Source organism: Scyliorhinus torazame, chromosome 2 (genome assembly GCF_047496885.1).
Source record: "Scyliorhinus torazame isolate Kashiwa2021f chromosome 2, sScyTor2.1, whole genome shotgun sequence".
NCBI lineage: Eukaryota > Metazoa > Chordata > Chondrichthyes > Carcharhiniformes > Scyliorhinidae > Scyliorhinus > Scyliorhinus torazame.
In genome coordinates, this window is record NC_092708.1 from 274555614 (window position 1) to 274577941 (window position 22328).

The window sequence follows — 22328 nt, forward strand, 5'->3', positions numbered from 1 at the left end:
AATAAGATTTGTGAGGCATGACCTACCCTTCACAAAGCCATGCTGACTATCCCTGATCATATTATTCCTATCTAGATGATTATAAATCTTGTCTCTTATAATCCCCTCCAAGACTTTACCCACTACAGACGTGAGGCTCACCGGTCTATAGTTGCCGGGGTTGTCTCTGCTCCCCTTTTTGAACAAAGGGACCACATTTGCTGTCCTCCAGTCCTCTGGCACTATTCCTGTAGCCAATGATGACATAAAAATCAAAGCCAAAGGTCCAGCAATCTCTTCCCTGGCCTCCCAGAGAATCCTAGGATAAATCCCATCAGGTCCCGGGGACTTATCTATTTTCAGCCTGTCCAGAATTGCCAACACCTCTTCCCTACGTACCTCAATGCCATCTATTCTATTAGCCTGGGGCTCAGCATTCTCCTCCACAACATTATCTTTTTCCTGAGTGAATACTGACGAAAAATATTCATTTAGTATCTCGCCCATCTCTTCAGACTCCACACACAATTTCCCATCCCTGTCCTTGACTGGTCCTACTCTTTCCCTAGTCATTCGCTTATTCCTGACACACCTATAGAATTTTTTGGGTTTGTTTTTTAAAATTCTCATTGTTGTTTTCCAATTCCTCCATGGCTCTTACCTTCTTGGTCAGTCTCCCATGCGGGACTTTGACATCTCTGTAAACTACATCAACTGCACTGCCTCATCTACACAACTAGCCACCTCCTCAAACTTCAATACCATGTTGACTATCCTTGATTAATCAATGCCTTTCCAAGTGAAAATTAATTCTGTCCCTCAGAATTTTTTCCAGTAATTTCCGTACCATTGATGTTAGCTTGTAATTAGCTGTTCTTTCTATACTTCCTTTCTTGAATAATGGTACCACATTAGCTGTACCCCAATCCTCTGGAACCTTTCCTGTGGTCAGAGAGGATTTGAAAATTAGTGCCAGAGCCCCTGTAATCTCCTCTCTTTCCTCACACAGCAGCCTAAGATGCATCTCATCTGGATCCACTTTTTAGCTTGCTAAAACCACTAACACATCCTCCCTCTCAATGCTAATCTGTTTGATTCTATCACAGTCCCTCTCCCTTCCTTCTGTACCTACCTTGTCCTTTTCCATAGTGAACACTGCTGCAAAATACTCATTAATACCTTACATACATATTCTGACTCCACATATATGTTGCTTTGGTCCCTAATGGGCCCTACTCTTTCCCTGGTTACCATCTTGCCTTTAATACACTTATAAAACACCTAGGGATTTTGCCTTATTTTGCCCAAAAGTATTTTTTCATGCCTCCTCTTCGCTCTCCTAATTTAAGTTTACCCCCCCCCCCCCCGCACTTCCTATACTCCTTTCGGGCATCCAGCTTTGAGCCCCCTGTATCTGCCATAAGCTGCCCTTTGTTTTCTCCTTATCCAATCCTGTACATTCATTGACATCCAAGGTTCTCTGAACCGTTTGGTCCCAGCCTTTACCCTTACAGGAATATGTTTGTCCTGTACCCTCTCTATTTCCTTTTTGAATGACTCCCACTACTCTGATGTGGATCTTGCTGCAAGTAGATGCTTCCAGTCCACCTTGACCAGATCCTGCCTTACCAATTAAAATCTAACCCCCGCCCCCCCAACCACCCAGTCCTCTGGCACCTTCGGGACCCGCGCCGGCCGACCTTCGGGACCCGCGCCGGCCGACCTTCGGGACCCCCCATTTTAGCTTCCCTTTAATGTAACTGGTGGGCCTGCTTTATCCTCACGATCTCATTCCAATCAGGATCACAGGAGGAGAGGGCAATGCGCATATCAGATGCAGAGTTCGGCCGGTTCCGTTGTGCTGTCTTCATCTTTGTGAGCACGTAAAATCCAAACTCGCACATTTAGGTTGTTGTGAAGGGCGATAGCAACAAAATGCTTAAGAACACTATTCACGATGCCCTATGCTGCTCTTGCTCCTGTATTTGCTTTGTTTGGCCCCTTGTTCCGCACTGTAACCAATCACTGTTTGTTGATGTACCATTTGTCAATGCTCTCTGTTGATTATTCTCTTTGTCTACTATGTACGTACTGTGTACGTTCCCTCGGCCGCAGAAAAATACTTTTCACTGTACTTCGGTACATGTGACAACAAATCAAATCAATCAATCGATCAATCAATGCTTTTTCCTGATCAAATCCTGCACATCCCATGACATCCAGGGTTCGCTGGACTTTTTGGTTCCACCCTTTACCTCTAGAGGAACATGTACATGTCGGTGCTTCACCCACGATCGAGAGTACTGCGACCGATTGCTGACCCTCCCAACACCCACCCGCAGGTCACGACCTGCAGTTTGAAAAACCCTGACACTCCCAGCAACGTGATTGCCCCCTTTTTGTTTTTAGGTTCCACACACATGGCCTCAATTGAGGACCCTGCTGTGATATCACCCCACCTCACTGTAGTAATTGACTCCCATTCCTTGATCAAGATTGCGATACAATCTTTTTTTTAAAAAAAAATTTGTATTCAAATTTTAACATATTTTCAACAACCCCCCCCTTACAGAAAAAAGAAAATCAAAGAACACATAATTAAACATCACAAATTCCCCCAATATACAAACCCCCCATTAAGCAATAATAAACACAGTAGTAAACACAAAGTACACCCCCCCCCCCCCCCCCTCGGGTTGCTGCTGTGGTCCCCGCTAGAAAGTCTAGGAACAGTTGCCACCGCCTGAAGAACCCTTGCATAGACCCTCTCAAGGAAAATTTTACCCTCTCCAATTTAATGAACCCTGCCATGTCGCTGATCCAGGCTTCCACGCTCGGGGGCCTTGCATCTTTCCACTGTAGCAGAATCCTCCGCCAGGCTACCAGGGACGCAAAGGCGTCCAGCCTCTTTCGCCTCCTGCACTCCCGACTCGTCCGATACCCCAAATAGTGCGAGCCCCCAACTCGGCTTAACCCGGGTGTTCACCACCTTAGGCACCGTCCTCGCAACGCCCCTCCAGAACCCATCCAGCGCCGGGCACGCCCAGAACATATGGGCGTGATTTGCTGGGCTCCCCAAGCACCTCACACACCTGCCTGCCACCCCAAAGAACCTGCTCAGCCTCGCCCCTGTCATATGCGCTCTGTGAAGAACCTTAAATTGTATCAGGTTAAGCCTGGCGCAAGAGGAGGAAGAATTAACCCTACCCAGGGTGTCTGCCAACATACCCTCGTCTATCTCCTCCCCAAGCTGCTCCTCCCATTTACCCTTTAGCTCCTCTACCGAGGTCTCCTCCTGTATCTCCTGGTAGATCGCCGAGACCTTGCCTTCTCCAACCCACACCCCCAAGAGCACCCTATCCTGGATCCTACATGCTGGAAGCAGCGGGAACTCCCTCACCTGCCGTCTTACAAACGCCCTTACCTGCATGTACCTGAAGGCATTTCCGGGGGGAAGCCCAAATTTTTCCTCCAGCGCCCCAAGGCTCGCAAATGTCCCATGTAAAAATAGGTCCCCCATCCTTCTAATTCCTGTCCTGTGCCAGCTCAGGAACCCTCCATCCATTCTCCCCGGGACAAACCGATGGTTCTCTCGGATCGGTAACCAAACCGAAGCCTCTACCTCACCCCTGTGGCGTCTCCACTGCCCCCAAATTTTCAAAGTCGCCGCCACCACCGGACTCGTGGTGTACCTTGTCGGCGGGAGTGGCAGCGGTGCTGTCACCAGCGCTGTCAGACTCGTGCCCACACAGGACACCATCTCCAGGCTCTTCCACGCCGCCCCCTCCCCTTCCATTACCCACTTGTGTATCATCGCCACATTGGCAGCCCAGTAATACCCACACAGATTAGGCAACGTTAACCCACCTCTGTCCCTACTGCGTTCCAGAAACACCCTTCTCACCCTCGGGGTCTTTTTCGCCCACACGAATCCCATGATGCTCCTGCTGACCCGCTTAAGAAAGGCCTAAGGGATCAGGATGGGGAGGCACTGGAATACAAAAAGGAACCTCTGGAGCACCGTCATTTTCACCGACTGCACCCTACCCGCCAGGGAGAGTGGCAGCATATCCCACCTTTTAAACTCCTCCTCCATCTGCTCCACCAGTCGCGTCAAGTTGAGCTTGTGTAGGGCCCCCCAGCTCCTGGCCACTTGGATCCCCAGGTATCGAAAACTCCTTTCCGCCCTCTTCAATGGAAGCTCGTCTATCCCCATTCCCTGGTCCCCTGGGTGTACCACGAAGAGCACACTTTTCCCCACGTTGAGCTTATACCCGTAAAAGTCGCCAAACTCCCTGAGGATCCGCATCACCTCCGGCATCCCCCCCCCACTGGGTCCGCCACATGCAGTAACAGGTCATCGGCATACAACGATACCCGGTGTTCCTCGACAGCCCCGACACCCCCCCCACCACACCGGACCAGCCCCCTCCAGTTCCTGGACTTCCTTCAAGCCATAGCCAAAGGCTCAATTGCCAATGCAAATAGCAAGGGGGATAGGGGGCACCCCTGCCTCGTCCCCCAGTACAGCCAAAAGTATTCCGACCTCCTCTGATTCGTGGCCACACTCGCCACCGGGGCTTCGTAAAGTAGCCTAACCCAACTAATGAACCTCTTGCCGATCCCAAACCTCCTCAACACTTCCCAAAGGTACCCCCACTCCACCCTATTGAAGGCCTTCTCCGCGTCCATTGCCGCCACTATCTCCGCTTCCCCCTCCACTGCAGGCATCATGATTACGTTAAGGAGCCTCCGCACATTGGTATTCAGCTGCCTTCCCTTCACAAAACCCGTCTGGTCCTCGTGAATCACCCCCGGGACATAGTCCTCAATTCTGGTAGCCAACACCTTCGCTAACAGCTTCGCGTCCACGTTGAGGAGCGAGATTGGCCTATACGACCCACGCTGTTATGGGTCCTTGTCCCACTTCAAGATCAGCGAGATCAGCACCCTGGACATCGTCGGGGGTAGGGCCCCCCTCCCTCGCCTCATTGAAAGTCCACACTAGTAGAGGGCCCAGCAGGTCCATGTACTTCCGGTAAAATTCCACCGGGAACCCATCTGGCCCCGGTGCCTTCCCCGCCTGCATATTCCCCAGCCCCTTAGTCAGCTCCTCCAGCTCTACCGGTGCCCCAAGCCCAGCCACCTGCTCCTCCTCCACCCTCGGGAACCTCAGCCGATCCAAAAATCGACGCATCCCCCTCTCCGTCGGGGGCTCAGACCTATACAGCCCCTCAAAGCCTCTAAATACCCCATTTATTCCCACCACACTCCGCACCGTGTTCCCCCCTGTCATAATATACATAGATACATAGAACAATACAGCGCAGTACAGGCCCTTCGGCCCACGATGTTGCACCGAAACAAAAGCCATTTAACCTACACTATACCATTATCATCCATATGTTTATCCAATAAACTTTTAAATGCCCTCAATGTTGGCGAGTTCACTACTGTAGCAGCTAGGGCATTCCACGACCTCACTACTCTTTGCGTAAAGAACCTACCCCTGACCTCTGTCCTATATCTATTACCCCTCAGTTTAAGGCTATGTCCCCTCGTGCTAGCCATTTCCATCCGCGGGAGAAGGCTCTCACTGTCCACCCTATCTAACCCTCTGATCATTTTGTATGCCTCTATTAAGTCTCCTCTTAACCTTCTTCTCTCTAACGAAAACAACCTCAAGTCCATCAGCCTTTCCTCATAAGATTTTCCCTCCATACCAGGCAACATCCTGGTAAATCTCCTCTGCACCCGTTCCAAAGCCTCCACGTCCTTCCTATAATGCGGTGACCAGAACTGTACGCAATACTCCAAATGCGGCCGTACCAGAGTTCTGTACAGCTGCAATATGACCTCCTGACTCCGGAACTCAATCCCTCTACCAATAAAGGCCAACACTCCATAGGCCTTCTTCACCACCCTATTAACCTGGGTGGCAACTTTCAGGGATCTATGTACATGGACACCTAGATCCCTCTGCTCATCCACACTTTCAAGAACTTTTCCATTAGCCAAATATTCCACATTCCTGTTTTTCCTTCCAAAGTGAATCACCTCACACTTCTCTACATTAAACTCCATTTGCCACCTCTCAGCCCAGCACTGCAGCTTATCTATATCCCTCTGTAACCTGCTACTTCCTTCCACACTATCGACAACACCACCGACTTTAGTATCGTCTGCAAATTTACTCACCCACCCTTCTGCGCCTTCCTCTAGGTCATTGATAAAAATGACAAACAGCAACGGCCCCAGAACAGATCCTTGTGGTACTCCACTTGTGACAGAACTCCATTCTGAACATTTCCCATCAACCACCACCCTCTGTCTTCTTTTAGCTAGCCAATTTCTGATCCACATCTCTAAATCACCCTCAATCCCCAGCCTCCGTATTTTCTGCAATAGCCTACCGTGGGGAACCTTGTCAAACGCTTTGCTGAAATCCATATACACCACATCAACTGCTCTACCCTCATCTACCTGTTCAGTCACCTTCTCAAAGAACTCAATAAGGTTTGTGAGGCATGACCTACCCTTCACAAAGCCATGCTGACTATCCCTGATCATATTATTCCTATCTAGATGATTATAAATCTTGTCTCTTATAATCCCCTCCAAGACTTTACCCACTACAGACGTGAGGCTCACCGGCCTATAGTTGCCGGGGTTGTCTCTGCTCCCCTTTTTGAACAAAGGGACCACATTTGCTATCCTCCAGTCCTCTGGCACTATTCCTGTATCCAATGATGACATAAAAATCAAAGCCAATGGTCCAGCAATCTCTTCCCTGGCCTCCCAGAGAATCCTAGGATAAATCCCATCAGGTCCCGGGGACTTATCTATTTTCAGCCTGTCCAGAATTGCCAACACCTCTTCCCTACGTACCTCAATGCCATCTAATCTATTTACCTGGAGCTCAGCATTCTCCTCCACAACATTATCTTTTTCCTGAGTGAATACTGACGAAAAATATTCATTTAGTATCTCGCCTATCTCTTCAGACTCTACACACAACTTCCCATCCCTGTCCTTGACTGGTCCTACTCTGTCCCTAGTCATTCGCTTATTCCTGACATACCTATAGAAAGCTTTTGGGTTTTCCTTGATCCTTCCTGCCAAATACTTCTCATGTCCCCTCCTTGCTTGTCTTAGCTCTCTCTTTAGATCCTTCCTCGCTACCTTGTAACCATCCATCGCCCCAACTGAAACTTCACACCTCATCTTCACATAGGCCTCCTTCTTCCTCTTAACAAGAGATTCCACTTCTTTGGTAAACCACGGTTCCCTCGCTCGGCACCTTCCTCCCTGCCTGACCGGTACATACTTATCAAGAACACGCAGTAGCTGATCCTTGAACAAGCTCCACTTATCTAGTGTGTCCAACACTTGCAGCCTACTTCTCCACCTTATCCCCCCCCAAGTCACGTCTAATGGCATCATAATTTCCCTTCCCCCAGCTATAACTCTTGCCCTGCGGTGTATACTTATCCCTTTCCATCCTTAACGTAAACGTAAACCAGTAGATCATGGTGCAGACACACACTGACGGACACAGTGGGACAAATCAACACACACAACACCGCAGCCAATCACCAGTGAGAGCACAAGCACTATAAAGTTCCCGCTCATTCGAGTAGGACAGAGCTCACAGCCTGCAACACAGACATTCACCATGTGCTGAATGTATTAACCCACAGGACGCGCGACAACGCAGAATCGCCGAGCAGAAACTTATAGCCAAGTTCCGCACACATGAGTGCGGCCTCAACCGGGACCTGGGATTCATGTCGCATTACATTCATCCCCCACCATCTGGCCTGCAAAATCCTACCAACTGTCCTGGCTTGATACAATTCACACCTCTTTAACCTGGGGTCACCCCATCTCTGGATCTGTAAAGATTTAATCACCTGCTAATGGACGCATTCCTAGCATTGTTTGGCATCTTTGAATTTGTCTACATATGTGTTTCTGGAACATACCTCTTCATTCACCTGAGGAAGGAGCAGCGCTCTGAAAGCTAGTGACATCGAAACAAACCTGTTGGACTTTAACCTGGTGTTGTAAGACTTCGTACTGTGCTCACCCCAGTCCAACGCCGGCATCTCCACATTATGTTTAAACAGTTAATGATTCAATAAAATAGTGTTGCACTATTTCAAGTGTTGGTGACCTGTATGTGATCCAGAACAGCCAACACATCATGATACCAGGAGTGGTGGGATATTAGCAATTCTTAGACCTACCTGTAAGTGATCTGCCTTCCGCCAGCATTCCGTCGTCCTGCAACATGGACAACATCAGCCCTCCGCCGCCGCTCCGTATCATCGGCAACCTCGGGGCCAACTGGAAGATTTTCAAACAGCGCTTCCAGTTCTTCCTCGAAACCACGGGCAGGGAGGGCGCCTCGGACACCAGAAAGATTGCTCTTCTCCTCTCCACGGCCGGGGACCATGCCGTCCACATTTTCAACTCTCTCACCTTTGCGGATGACGAAGATAAGACTAAGTTCAAGACGGTCCTCCTCAAGTTTGGCACTCACTGCAGCGTACAGGTGAATGAAAGTTTCGAAGGCTACGTGTTCCAGCAGCGTTTGCAGGGTAAGGATGAACCTTTCCAATCCTTTCTCACGCACCTCCGCATCCTTGCGCAATCTTGCAGCTACAGGCCCACCTCCGACTCCATGATACGCGACCAGATCGTTTTCGGTGTTCAGTCGGACCCCCTACGCCAGCAGCTCCTCAAAGTAAAGCAACTCACCCTAGCGACCGCCATCGAGACCTGTGTCTTACATGAAAACGCCACGAGTCGGTATTCCCATATACAAGCGGCTGAAACGGCGCAGCAAGGTCCCCACGAGGCGGAACGGGTCCAAGTGATTGAGCACCTCCAGGGCCTCAGCCTGGAAGAGGGCGGCCATTTCGCTCGCTTTTCGCAGACTTCCGCGCTTGTACGCACCAAACGAGGGGACGGCGACGTTGAGGAACGTAATGCGCAGGCGCGCACCACGCACCACCGCACATGCGCGATGGAGCAACGAACGTGCTGACGTCACGACGTGTGGCAACTGTGGCTCCGCCCACTTAAAGCGGTAATGCCCCGCAAAATCTCGACTGCCTACGATGTGGAAGACTTGCCCACTATGCTGCCTTCTGTCGAGCAGCTCAGCCTGCCAATTCATATCGCTTCAGCCAGCCTCGCAGGAATGTTCGGGCAATTCAACCCATGGTCACCGAGTCTGATGCGGACCTCCCACCAAGCAGTGACACGGAGGACCCGAAGGTGCCTTTTCGAGTCGGTGTCGTAACGAAAAACAGGCTGTCCCCGAAGCCAAGACACCAGCCGCTGTCGGTATACAGCATTGATCCAGACGATGAGTGGTGTGCCACCCTGATGGTCCTCCGATTTCTGGGCATGGTCAACTTCCTAGGGAAGATCATCCGTTACCTCCCCTCTCATACCATGGCTCTCAGCAACCTGGTCAGGAAGACGACAGACTTCCAATGGCTTCCTGCCCACGAGCGCGGATGGAGAGAACTCAAAACGAAACTCACCACGGCCCCGGTCTTATTTTTTTTTTTTTAATCCAGCGAAAGAGCAAAAACTTTGACCGTTGCCAGTCTGGCATTGGGGCAGTGCTCCTGCAACGCGATGAGACCTCATCATGGGCCCCCATTGCATATGCGTCACGCGCCATGACCCCCACAGAACAGCGCTACACGCAGATAGAAAAGGAGTGCCTGGGCCTTTTGACCGGTGTCGTCAAGTTTCATGATTATGTGTACGGCCTTCCCCAATTCACCGTCGAGACCGACCATCGCTCGCTGGTCAACATAATACAGACAGACTTGAACAACATGACGCCCTCCTCCAGCGTATTCTGCTCAAGCTTCGGCGATACGACCTCCAGCTGGTATACACCCCGGGCAAAGACCGACGCTCTCTCCGTGTGACCCAGCAGGATTTGTCTGTCAGGTTGACGCCCATGTGACCTTCGTGGCCTCCAATCATAGTCATTGGAGACTCCATAGTTAGGGGGATAGATAGGAGATTCTGTGGGAACGAGATAGACTCGCGGTTGGTGTGTTGCCTCCCAGGTGCCAGGGTGCGTGATGTCTCGGATCGTGTTTTCGGGATCCTGAAGGGGGAGCAGCCCCAAGTCGTGGTCCACATAGGTACCAACGACATAGGTAGGGATAGGGATGTAAGGCAGGAATTCAGGGAGCTAGGGTGAAAACTTAGATCAAACAGAGTTATTATCTCTGGGTTGTTACCCATGCCACGTGCTAGCGAGATGAGGAATAGGGAGAGAGAGGAGTTGAACACGTGGCTACAGGGATGGTGCAGGAGGGAGGGTTTCAGATTTCTGGATAATTGGGGCTCATTCTGGGGTCGGTGGGATCTCTACAAACGGGATGGTCTACACTTGGGCCAGAGGGGTACCAATATCCTGGGGGGGAAATTTGCTAATGTTCTTCGGGAGGGTTTAAACTAGTTCAGCAGGGGCTTGGGAACCTGAATTGTAGCTCCAGGACACAGGAGGTTGAGAGTAGCGAGGTCATGAGTCAGGTTTCAAAGTTGCAGGAGTGTACCGGCAGGCAGGAAGGTGGTTTAAAGTGTGTCTTCTTCAATGCCAGGAACATCCGGAATAAGGTGGGTGAACTTGCGGCATGGGTTGGTACATGGAACTTTGATGTTGTGGCCATTTCGGAGACATGGATTGAGCAGGGACAGAAATGGTTGTTGCAGGTGCCGGGGTTTAGATATTTCAGTAAGGTCAGGGAAGGTGGTAAAAGAGGGGGAGGGGTGGCATTGTTAGTCAAGGACAGTATTACGGTGGCAGAAAGGACGTTTGATGAGGACCCATCTACTGAGGTAGTATGGGCTGAGGTTAGAAACAGGAAAGGAGAGGTCACCCTGTTTGGGGTTTTCTATAGGCCTCCGAAAAGTTCCAGAGATGTAGAGGAAAGTATTGCAAAGATGCTTCTGGATAGGAGCGAAAGCAACAGGGTAGTTGTTATGGGGGACTTTAACTTTACAAATATTGACTGTAAATGCTATAGTTCGAGTACTTTAGATGGGTCTGTTTTTGTCCAATGTGTGCAGGAGGGTTTCCTGACACAGTATGTAGATAGGCCAATGAGAGGCGAAGCCATTTTGGATTTGGTACTGGGTAATGAACCAGGACAGGTGTTAGATTTGGAGGTAGGTGAGCAATTTGGTGATCGTGACCACAATTCGATTACGGTTACTTTAGTGATGGAAAGGGATAGGTATATACCGCAGGGCAAGAGTTATATCTGGGGGAAAGGCAATTATGATGCGATGAGGCAAGACTTGGGATGCATTGGATGGAGAGGGAAACTGCAGGGGATGGGCACAATGGAAATGTGGAGCTTGTTCAAGGAACAGCTACTGCGTGTCCTTGATAAGTATGTACCTGTCAGGCAGGAAGGAAGTGGTCGAGCAAGGGAACCGTAGTTTACGAAAGCAGTCGAAACACTTGTCAGAGGAAGAAGGAGGCTTATGTAAAGATGAGACATGAAGGTTCAGTTAGGGCGCTCGAGAGTTATAAGTTAGCGAGGAAGGACCTAAAGAGAGAGCTAAGAAGAGCCAGGAGGGGACATGAGAAGTCTTTTGCAGGTAGGATCAAGGATAACCCTAAAGCTTTCTATAGATATGTCAGGAATAAAAGAATGATTAGGGTAAGAGTAGAGCCAGTCAAAGACAGTAGCGGGAAGTTGTGCGTGGAGTCCGAGGTGATAGGAGAGGTGCTAAATGAATATTTTTTGTCAGTATTCACACAGGAAAAAGACAATGTTGTCGCGGAGAATACTGAGATTCAGGCTACTAGACTAGAAGGGCTTGAGGTTCATAAGGAGGAGGTGCTAGCAATTCTGGAAAGTGTGAAAATAGATAAGTCCCCTGGGCTGGGTGGGATTTATCCTAGGATTCTCTGGGAAGCTAGGGAGGAGATTGCTGAGCCTTTGGCTTTGATCTTTAAGTCATCTTTGTCTACAGGAATAGTGCCAGAAGACTGGAGGATAGCAAATGTTGTCCCCTTGTTCAAGAAGGGAAGTAGAGACAACCCAGGTAACTATAGACCAGTGAGCCTTACTTCTGTTGTGGGCAAAATCTTGGAAAGGTTTATAAGAGATAGGATGTATAATCATCTGGAAAGGAATAATTTGATTAGAGATAGTCAACACAGTTTTGTGAAGGGTAGGTCGTGCCTCACAAACCTTATTGAGTTCTTTGAGAAGGTGACCAAACAGGTGGATGAGGGTAAAGCAGTTGATGTGATGTATATGGATTTCAGTAAAGCTTTTGATAAGGTTCCCCACGGTAGGCTACTGCAGAAAATACGGAGGCATGGGATTCAGGGTGATTTAGCAGTTTGGATCAGAAATTGGCTAGCTGGAAGAAGACAAAGGGTGGTGGTTGATGGGAAATGTTCAGACTGGAGTCCAGTTACTAGTGGTGTACCACAAGGATCTTTTTTGGGGCCACTGCTGTTTGTCATTTTTATAAATGACCTGGAGGAGGGCATAGAAGGATGGGTGAGTAAATTTGCAGCTCACACTAAAGTCGGTGGAGTTGTGGACAGTGCGGAAGGATGTTACAAGTTACAGAGGGAGATAGATAAGCTGCAGCGCTGGGCTGAGAGGTGGAAAATGGAGTTTAATGCAGAAAAGTGTGAGGCGATTCATTTTGGAAGGAATAACAGGAAGATAGAGTACTGGGCTAATGGTAAGATTCTTGGCAGTGTGGATTAGCAAAGAGATCTTGGTGTCCATGTACATAGATCCCTGAAAGTTGCCACCCAGGTTGAGAGAGTTGTTGAGGCGTATGGTGTGTTAGCTTTTATTGGTAGAGGGATTGAGTTTCGGAGCCATGAGGTCATGTTGCAGCTGTACAAAACTCTGGTGCGGCCGCATTTGGAGTATTGCGTGCAATTCTGGTCGCCGCATTATAGGAAGGATGTGGAAGCATTGGAAAGGGTGCAGAGGAGAATGTTGCCTGGTATGAAGGGAAGATCGTATGAGGAAAGGCTGAGGGACCTGAGGCTGTTTTTGTTAGAGAGAAGGTTAAGAGGTGACTTAATTGAGGCATACAAGATGATCAGAGGATTGGATAGGGTGGACAGTGAGAGCCTTTTTCCTCGGATGGTGATGTCTAGCACGAGGGGACATAGCTTTAAATTGAGGGGAGATAGATATAGGACAGATGTCAGAGGTAGGTTCTTTACTCAGAGTAGTAAGGCCGTGGAATGCCCTGCCTGCAATAGTAGTGGACTCACCAACACTAAGGGCATTTAAGTGGTCATTGGATAAACATATGGATGACAAGGGAATAGTGTAGATGGGCTTTAGAGTGGTTTCACAGGTTGGCGCAACATCGAGGGCCGAAGGGCCTGTACTGTGCTGTAATGTTCTATGTTCTAATCTACCTGCCACGGATGAACGCCTCGTCCAAATTCGCCGCGAGACAGTGGCTGACCCTTTGCTCCAGCGTGTCATGCGCCACCAAACCGACTGGTGGCTCAAGGGCCAATGTCCGCAGTTCTACAACATCAGCGATGATCTGGCGGTAGTCGGTGGTGTTCACCTGGAGCTGGACCGCATTGTCATCCCGCACAGCATGCGCCAGCTCGTCTTGGAACAGCTGCACGAGGGCCATCTTGGCGTGGATAAGTGCCGCCGACAGGCTCGAGAGGCTGTGTACTGGCCCGGCATCAATGACGACATCGCCAACACAGTGCTCAACTGCCCCACTTGTCAGTGCTTCCAGCCGGCCCAACTACGTGAGACCCTACAGCCCCTTGAGTTGGTCACGTCCCCTTGGTCCAAGGTCGGCATCGACCTGTTCCACGCGCTGGGCAGGGACTATGTCTTGATTGTAGACTACTTTTCAAACTACCCGGAGGTGGTACGTTTACATGACATCGCATCATCTGCAGTCATCCGTGCCTGCAAGGACACCTTTTCTCGACACGGCATCCCACTCACTGTGATGTCGGACAATGGCCCCTGTTTCGCAAGCCAGGAATGGTCCAACTTTGCCAGGAAGTACAACTTTGTGCATGTGACATCCAGTCCCCTGTACCCCCAATCCAACGACAAAGCGGAGAAGGGCGTCCATATAGTCAAACGGCTCCTCTGCATGGCTGCCGATGATGTGTCCGATTTCTTCCTTGCCCTGCTGGCCTATCGCTCGGCCCCACTGTCCACTGGCCTGTCGCCAGCCCAGCTGGTCATGGGTCGCACCCTGAGGATGACGGTACCGTCCATTCATGTCCCAGACCTCGATCACGTTCCGGTCCTTCAACGAATGCAACTGTCTCGTGCACAGCACAAGGCGGCTCATGACTACCGTGCAGCTGATCTCCCTGCTCTGGCTCCAGATGACAACGTCCGTATTCATCTTCCGGATGGTGGCTGGTCTATAATCGCTGTGGTTCTTCGGCAGGTGGCTCCCCGCTCGTTCCTGGTCCGTCTACCGGATGGCTCCATTCTGCGCCGCAATCGACGTGCCCTTCGTCTCATTCCGCGCTCGCTACGTGATCCTCCACCATTGCCACGCCCTCCTGTTGACCCTGACCTGGACTATGCAGAGATTCCGGTCACTCAGCATCCTCCTCACTCTGACGCATTCCACCCCGCTCCTCAGCCGGCGGCTCCCGACCCACCCTTGAGGCGGTCAACCAGAATTCGTCGCCCACCTCAGAGGCTTAATTTGTGAACTTTGTGGACTTATGGACTTTCTGATTTGTTCTGTTCTTCCGTTTAATCGTTTACGTGGTTTGTATATAGTGTTCATCTCGTTATTCTTGTGACACACTGTTTTTCTGCATCAGGCACCTTCCCATGTAAATAGCTTAGTTTTTATGTACATAGTCCTGTAAATATTTCGCACACACGTAGTCCGGAACATTCACCATACACTATTTATTGCCACGCAGGTACATTTTTTATAAAAGGGGGGATGTCATAATATACACCAGTAGATCATGGTGCAGACACACACTGATGGACACAGTGGGACCAATCAACACACACAACACCGCAGCCAATCACCAGTGAGAGCACACACACTATAAAGACAGGGGGCATCAGAGTTCCCGCTCATTCGAGTAGCAGATAGCTAGGAGGACAGAGCTCACAGCCTGCAACACAGACATTCACCATGTGCTGAGAGCATCGACTGGTTAGGACAAGGCAAAGGTCTTTAGTTAAAGCTAGTATCGTATTAACCCACAGTGAGAGTATGTTTAAACAGTTAATGATTCAATAAAATAGTGTTGCACTATTTCAAGTGTTGGTGACCTGTATGTGATCCAGAACACCCAACACATCACCCCCTCATCCCTTACTCCCCCAATCACCCTCGCTGCCTCCCGCTTCCGAAGCTGGTGTGCCAACATCCGGCTAGCCTTCTCCCCTGACTCATACACCGCCCCTTGCGCTTGCGATACAATCTCTTTTACACAACCTCCCAGTCTCACCGGACGAATCTAAAGCCCAGAATATTGAGCTGCCAGTCTTGCCCTTCCCTCGACCATGTCTTTATATTAGCAATAATATCATACTCCCTCAGTTCATCTGCCTGACCCATAAGACACATTAAAATAAATGCCATCCAGCCTTGCCATATTCCCTTGTGCCTTAACATGTCTACCTTTGCTCGCCTTTCAGACTGACGTGGGTTATCTTCTATATTTGGCTGTGCACTTCCGTCTGTAACCCATCTCCCTGCCAAATTAGTTTGAAATCTCCCCCAACAGCACTAGCAAACCTCGCCGCAAGGATGTTGGTTTCATTCAGGTCCATGTACAACTTGTATCGGTCCCACCTTACCCAGAAAAGGACCCAGTGATCCAGGAAACTGAAGACCTCCCTCCTGCACCATCTCTTCAGTCACGCATTCATTTGCTCTATCCTCCTATGCCTATTCTCACTAAGCACGGGGCACAAGGAGTAATCCAGAGATTACAGTCTTTCAGGTCCTGCTTTTCAATCTTCTACCCAGCTCCCTGAATTCCGGTTGCATGACCTCATCACTCTTTCTCCCTGTGTCATTTGTACCATTGTGAAGCACGACGTCTGGCTGTTAACCCTCCCCTTTCAGAATGCCATACAGCCGTACAATGACATCCTTGACCCTGGCACCAGGGGGGCAGCATGTCATCCTGGTAGAGGTCAAGGGTTTGGAAGGTGCTGTCTAAGGAGTTTTGATGAGTTGCTGCAGTGCATCTTGTAGATGGTACACACTGTGCAAAGGTGGTGGAGGGGGTGAATTTTTGTGGATGGGGTGCCAATCAAGTGGATTATCTTGTTCTGGATGATGTCAAGCTTCTTGAGTATTGTTGGATCTGCACTCATCCAGGCAAGTGGAGAGTATTCTATCACACTCCTGACTTGTGCCTTGTAGATGGTAGACTGGCTTTGGGGAGTCAGGCAGAGAGTTACTTGTCGTAGAATTCCCAGCCTCTGTACTGCACTTATATCCACAGTATTTATATCATAGAATCATAGAAGTTTACAGCATGGAAACAGGCCCTTCGGCCCAACCAGTCCATGCCGCCCAGTTTTTACCATTAAGCTAGTCCCAGTTGCCCGCACTTGGCCCATAACCCTCTATACCCATCTTACCCATGTAACTATCTAAATGCTTTTTAAAAGACACAATTGTACCCGCCTCTACTACTACCTCTGGCAGCCCATTCCAGACACTCACTACCCTCTGAGTGAAGAAATTGCCCCTCTGGGCCCTTCTGAATCTCTCCCCTCTCACCTTAAACCTATGCCCTCTAGTTTTAGACTCCCCTACCTTTGGGAAAAGATGTTGACTATCTACCTTATCTATGCCCCTCATTATTTTATAGACCTCTATAAGATCACCCCTAAGCCTCCTACGCTCCAGGGAAAAAAGTCCCAGTCTATCCAGCCTCTCCGTATAACTCAAACCATCAAGTCCCGGCAACATCCTAGTAAATCTTTTCTGCACTCTTTCCAGTTTAATAATATCCTTTCTATAATAGGGTGACCAGAACTGCACACAGTATTCCAAGTGTGGCCGTACCAATGTCTTGTACAACTTCAACAAGACGTCCCAACTCCTGTATTCAATGTTCTGACCAATGAAACCAAGCATGCCGAATGCCTTCTTCACCACCCTGTCCACCTGCGACTCCACCTTCAAGGAGCTATAAACCTGTACTCCTAGATCTCTTTGTTCTATAACTCTCCCCAATGCCATACCATTAACTGAGTAGGTCCTGGCCTGATTCGATCTGCCAAAATGCATCACCTCACATTTATCTAAATTAAACTCCATCTGCCATTCGTCGGCCCACTGGCCTAATTGATCAAGATCCCGTTGCAATCCTAGATAACCTTCTTCACTATCCACTGTGCCACCAATCTTGGTGTCATCTGCAAACTTACTAACCATGCCTCCTAAATTCTCATCCAAATCATTAATATAAATCACAAATAACAGTGGACCCAGCACCGATCCCTGAGGCACACCACTGGTCACAGGCCTCCAGTTTGAAAAACAACCCTCTACAACCACCCTCTGTCTTCTGTCGTCCAGCCAATTTTGAATCCAATTGGCAACCTCACCCTGGATCCCGTGAGCTTTAACCTTCTGCAACAACCTACCATGCGGTACCTTGTCAAAGGCTTTGCTAAAGTCCATGTAGACAACGTCTACTGCACTGCCCTCATCTACCTTCTTGGTCACCCCCTCAAAAAACTCAATCAAATTTGTGAGACATGATTTTCCACGCACAAAGCCATGCTGACTGCCCCGAATCAGTCCTTGCCTCTCTAAATGCTTGTAGATCCTGTCTCTCAGAATACCTTCTAGCAACTTACCTACTACAGACGTTAGGCTCACCGGTCTGTAGTTCCCAGGCTTTTCCCTGCTGCCCTTCTTAAACAAGGGCACAACATTCGCTACTCTCCAATCTTCAGGCACCTCACATGTGGCTGCCGATGATTCAAATATCTGTTACGGGACCCGCAGTTTCCTCCCTAGCCTCCCACAACATCCTGGGATACATTTCATCAGGTCCCGGGGATTTATCTACCTTGATGCGCTTTAAGACTTCCAGCACCTCCTCCTCTGTAATATGCACACTTCATATGGCTGGTCCAGTTCAGTTTCTGGTCAATGGTAAACTACCGGATGTTGATAGTGGGCGATTCAGCAATGGTAAGGTCATTGAATGTCATGGGGACATGGGTAGATTCTCTTCGGTTGGAGATGGTCATAACGCTGCATTTGAGAGACAAGAACATTACTTGCCTCTGATCAGCCCAAACCTGAGCATTGTCCAGGTCTTGCTGTGCATGGACACTGACTGCTTCAGTATCTGAGGAGTCACAAATTATGCTGAACATTGTGCAGCCATCAGCGAATGTCCCCACTTCTGACGTTGTGATGAAAGGAAAGTAATTGATGAAGCAGTTGAAGATGGTTGGGCTTAGGACACTATCCTGAGAAACACGTGCAGCAATGTCCTGGGGCTGAGACAATTGACATCCAACCAAACCTTTGCTGGGCATGACTCCAACCAGTTGGGAGTTTTCCCTTTGATTCCCACTGATTAAAATTTTGCCAAGTCTCCTTGATGTCACACTCGGTCAAATGCTGCCTTGGCGCCAAAGGCAGTCACTCTCACCTCACCTCTTCAGTTCAGCTCTTTTCCCATATTTGGACCACGACTGTAATGAGGTCAAGAGCTGTGACCCAGCGGAACCCAAACAGAGCATCAGTAAGCAGGTTATAGCTAAGTAAGTGTTGCTTGAAAGTACTGTTTACAACCCGTTTCATCACTTTGCTGATGATCGAGAGTGGTAATTGACCCGGTTGGATTTGTTCTTTTTGGGATGGGGACAATTTTCCACATTGTCTGGTAGATGCCAGTGTTCTAGCTGTTTAGCTAGAGACACAGCACGTTCTGGAGCGCAAGTCTTTAGTTTTATCACCAGAATGTTGTCAGGTCCCATAGCCTTTGCAGTATCCAGTGCCTTCAGTCATTTCTTGATATCATCTGGAGTGAACTGAATTAACAGAAATCTGGCATCAGTGACGCTTGAGACCTCAGGAGGAGGCTGAGATGGATTATCCGCTGAACCCTTATGACTGAAAATGGTTTCAAATTCTTCAGCTTTATCTTTTGTGTTGGTGTGCTGGGTTCCCCCACCATTGTGGATGGAGATATTTGTGGAGCCTCCTTGTCCAGTTGGTAGTTTGATTGTCCATCACCATTTGCGACAGAATGTTGCAGGGCGCAGAGCTCTGATCTGACCTGTTGGTCGTGGGATCGCTCAGCCCTCTCCATTGCTTGCTTCTTCTGCTGTTTGGCATGCAAGTAGTCCTATGTTGTAGCTTCACCAATTGAATGCCTCATTTTTATTTATATTTGAAGTGATGCTCCAGGCATGCCTTCCTGCCACTCTTCATTGAACCAGGGTTGATTCCCTGGTTTGATGGTAATGGTAGAGTGATGGTTATGCTGGGCCATGAGAAATTACAGGTTTATTTCATAGTTAATCACATTTCTTATGTTGGTGTTGTCCATAATATGGTAAAATAATGAGGATTAGAAGGGTGCAAGGCATTCCAGTACTCCAGTAGTAATGGGTAGCACCTTTGTATCTGTCATCTTGAAACTGTTACAAAGATATAGTAATTACTCATGGATTTTCTTAGACCAGGATGGGATTTGTTGGATGGCTAAGTCACAGATGTAGGATGAAGTTTTCAAGTTTTTGATTTAACATACAGACAAAAGATGTGAAAATGTTGCCATTTTGTTGCAGGGAAATAAAATATATTTCAAGAATTGTATGGAGTAAATTCAGTTTTGAGCTTTAAATTGATGATTATGCCTCATTTCAACTCCATAAATAAGTAGTAAGTTCTGTATTGGCCAAGGTGGACTCATTTTGCAATTGATGGATTGAGCTGTACATTTTGTTTGATCAAGTGGTTGGAATAACAGCAGTAACGCAGAACGCTTTCTCAGTGGTAATCTATTAACTGTTAATGTGCTGAATGGTTTTGTTTAACAGAGCAGTGACAAACTTGTTTTCTAGGTTAAAATTCCTCAAAAGCTGAAGCCAAAAATGTGTTTTCTTTAAAATGGCATACCTTTGTGAAGAAATTAGTAAGGAGTTTGGAAACCTGTTTGACTTTGGTAATGTTTTAAAGTCCAAACTTTGTTCAGAGTTTGTTAAGAGTGTGATGTTCTACTTACAGGTGAAGTAGAGAGAAATATTGTCGGAACCACGCCTGCTCCATTACCTGCAGCTCCATCAGCTTCACCATCTGCCCCAACAACCATTACAGAAAACAAGGAATCTAGCAACATACATGCCATACCGAGAAGGCATGCACCTGTGGAGCAACTTGCCAGGCAAGGATCTTTCCGAGGATTCCCAGCACTGAGCCAGACAACGTCTCCATTCAAAAGGCAAATGTCACTTCGAATAAATGAATTGCCTTCAACCATGCAACGGAAGACAGATTTCCAAATTAAAAACACTGGTATGAGGCCCTGTGAGTTTCTTTTTTTTAATTAAGGGGCAATTTATTTAAGTGGCCAGTCCACTTAGCCTGCAGATCTTTGGGTTGTGAGGGTGAGACCTACTCAGACACGGCGAGAATGTGCAAATTCGACATGGACAGTGACCCGGGGCCGGGATCGAACCCAGGTCCTCGGCGCAGTGAGGCAGCAGTGCTAACCACTCTGCCACCGTGCCGCCTGACACTGTGAGTTTCTACTTGGGTATTAGTTAATTGATATTGGGGAGAACAATTATTCATTAAATGCTTTCTCAATGAAAGTCTGAATTGGATTACTAACAAGTTTGAAAACTTGCGTTTTCTAAATATGTACTCTAATGTTTGCTTGCAAAGGCTAAACTTCTCCTGTACTGAACTGTAACAAATGTCTTTTCATTAATCTAAACCAAAATGTCTGAGTGAAGCATTTAAGGCCACAAAAATGCAGTTATGCTTTAGAAGCCTTTTCAGGTTTTGGAATTCAGTCCAAACAAATCTCTGGGTTCCTAGATACATTTTCATTCAGTTGGTTACTCCGGCTCTTTTTTGTTTCTTATTTGATACCAAATTCTCATTTTCTTCTTTAGAAGTTAATATCTAGGAAAAGGGAAATTGTGAGATCTTTTCTTGGGTCAAATTGCTTTATGGAATGTTACTCCATGGTGTATATCTTTGCTTTTATATTTGATCTCCGTGACAGCTGGGTGCTGCTACCTTCCGGAGTATGGTACCAAAGCACTTTCAGCTTTTCAGTACCACACACAATTGGTTGTTGTTCTTTATATGTAATCCAGATTATATGTTAGAAAAATAGGGATCTTTCTTTAGTTATGGAAAGCCTGGGTGATTGTAGCCCAGGGCGTTGAGACGTCATAGAATCCCTACAGTGCAAAAAGGAGGCAATTCAGCCCATTGAGTCTGCACCGACCCTCTGAAAGAGCACCCTACCTAGGCCCAAACCCCACACTATCCCCATAACCTCACCTGAGGCCAATTTAGCAGAGCCAGTCCACCTAACCTGCATACCTTTGGACTGTGGGAGGAAACCGGAGCACCCGGAAGAAACACATGCAGACACGGGAGAAAGTGCAAACTCCATACAGTCACCCGGGGTCAGAATTGAACACTGGTGCTGTGAGGCAACTGTGCTCACCACTGTGCCGCCTGCTTGTCATAGCACCTCAGCTGTTGAGACCATCAAAATCTACATATATCAGGGGATGACTAGGTCTGCATCATTTGCCTCTAACCACAAGGTCATGTGTGGAACAGTATCTTGACACATCATCATGTGCTGATCAATGATGTAGGAAGAGTGTGGAAGAATGTTTATGCCATTACTTTAGTGAATAGTTGAGAATAGTTGAATTTTGTTATCTTTATCATCCGTTTAATCAAGTTCTATCCATATACCAAAGAATGTTCTATCGATATACCAAAGAATGTATCTCTCTGATCTGACTTACGATCAAACCGTAAATTGGTTCTATTTGAAGACACTTCTAAAATGTGACCTTTAATTCCGTAAGTTTTAGGGTACTTTTGGATAGGGATGAGGGTAACCCTTGGGTTAAGGTGCTAAACTGGGGAAAGGCAAATGAGACAGAAATTGAAGAATTTGGATTTAGTGCAGCTGTTGGATGGTAAATTAACATCGGACATGTGGGAGTCTTTCAAGCGACAGTTGATTAGGATTCAGGAAAGTCATGTTCCTGAGAGGACAAAGGATAATTATGGGAAGTTCAGGGAGCCTTGGATAATGAGGA

At 48.1% G+C, this 22328-nt stretch overlaps 1 protein-coding gene across 12 annotated transcripts in view; it reads left to right on the plus strand.

Annotated features, from left to right (window-relative positions):
- Positions 1-22328, plus strand: part of numb (NUMB endocytic adaptor protein) — a 277518-nt gene that overhangs the window by 232868 nt on the left and 22322 nt on the right. For 8 of the 12 annotated variants that reach the window (XM_072487782.1, XM_072487767.1, XM_072487803.1 and 5 more), the window contains one exon: positions 20257-20556. In XM_072487782.1, coding sequence (XP_072343883.1) covers positions 20257-20556 — 300 coding nt within the window. The remainder of the gene's footprint in view (positions 1-20256; positions 20557-22328) is intronic. The other 4 variants (XM_072487792.1, XM_072487811.1, XM_072487795.1 and 1 more) reach the window with 1 other exon arrangement.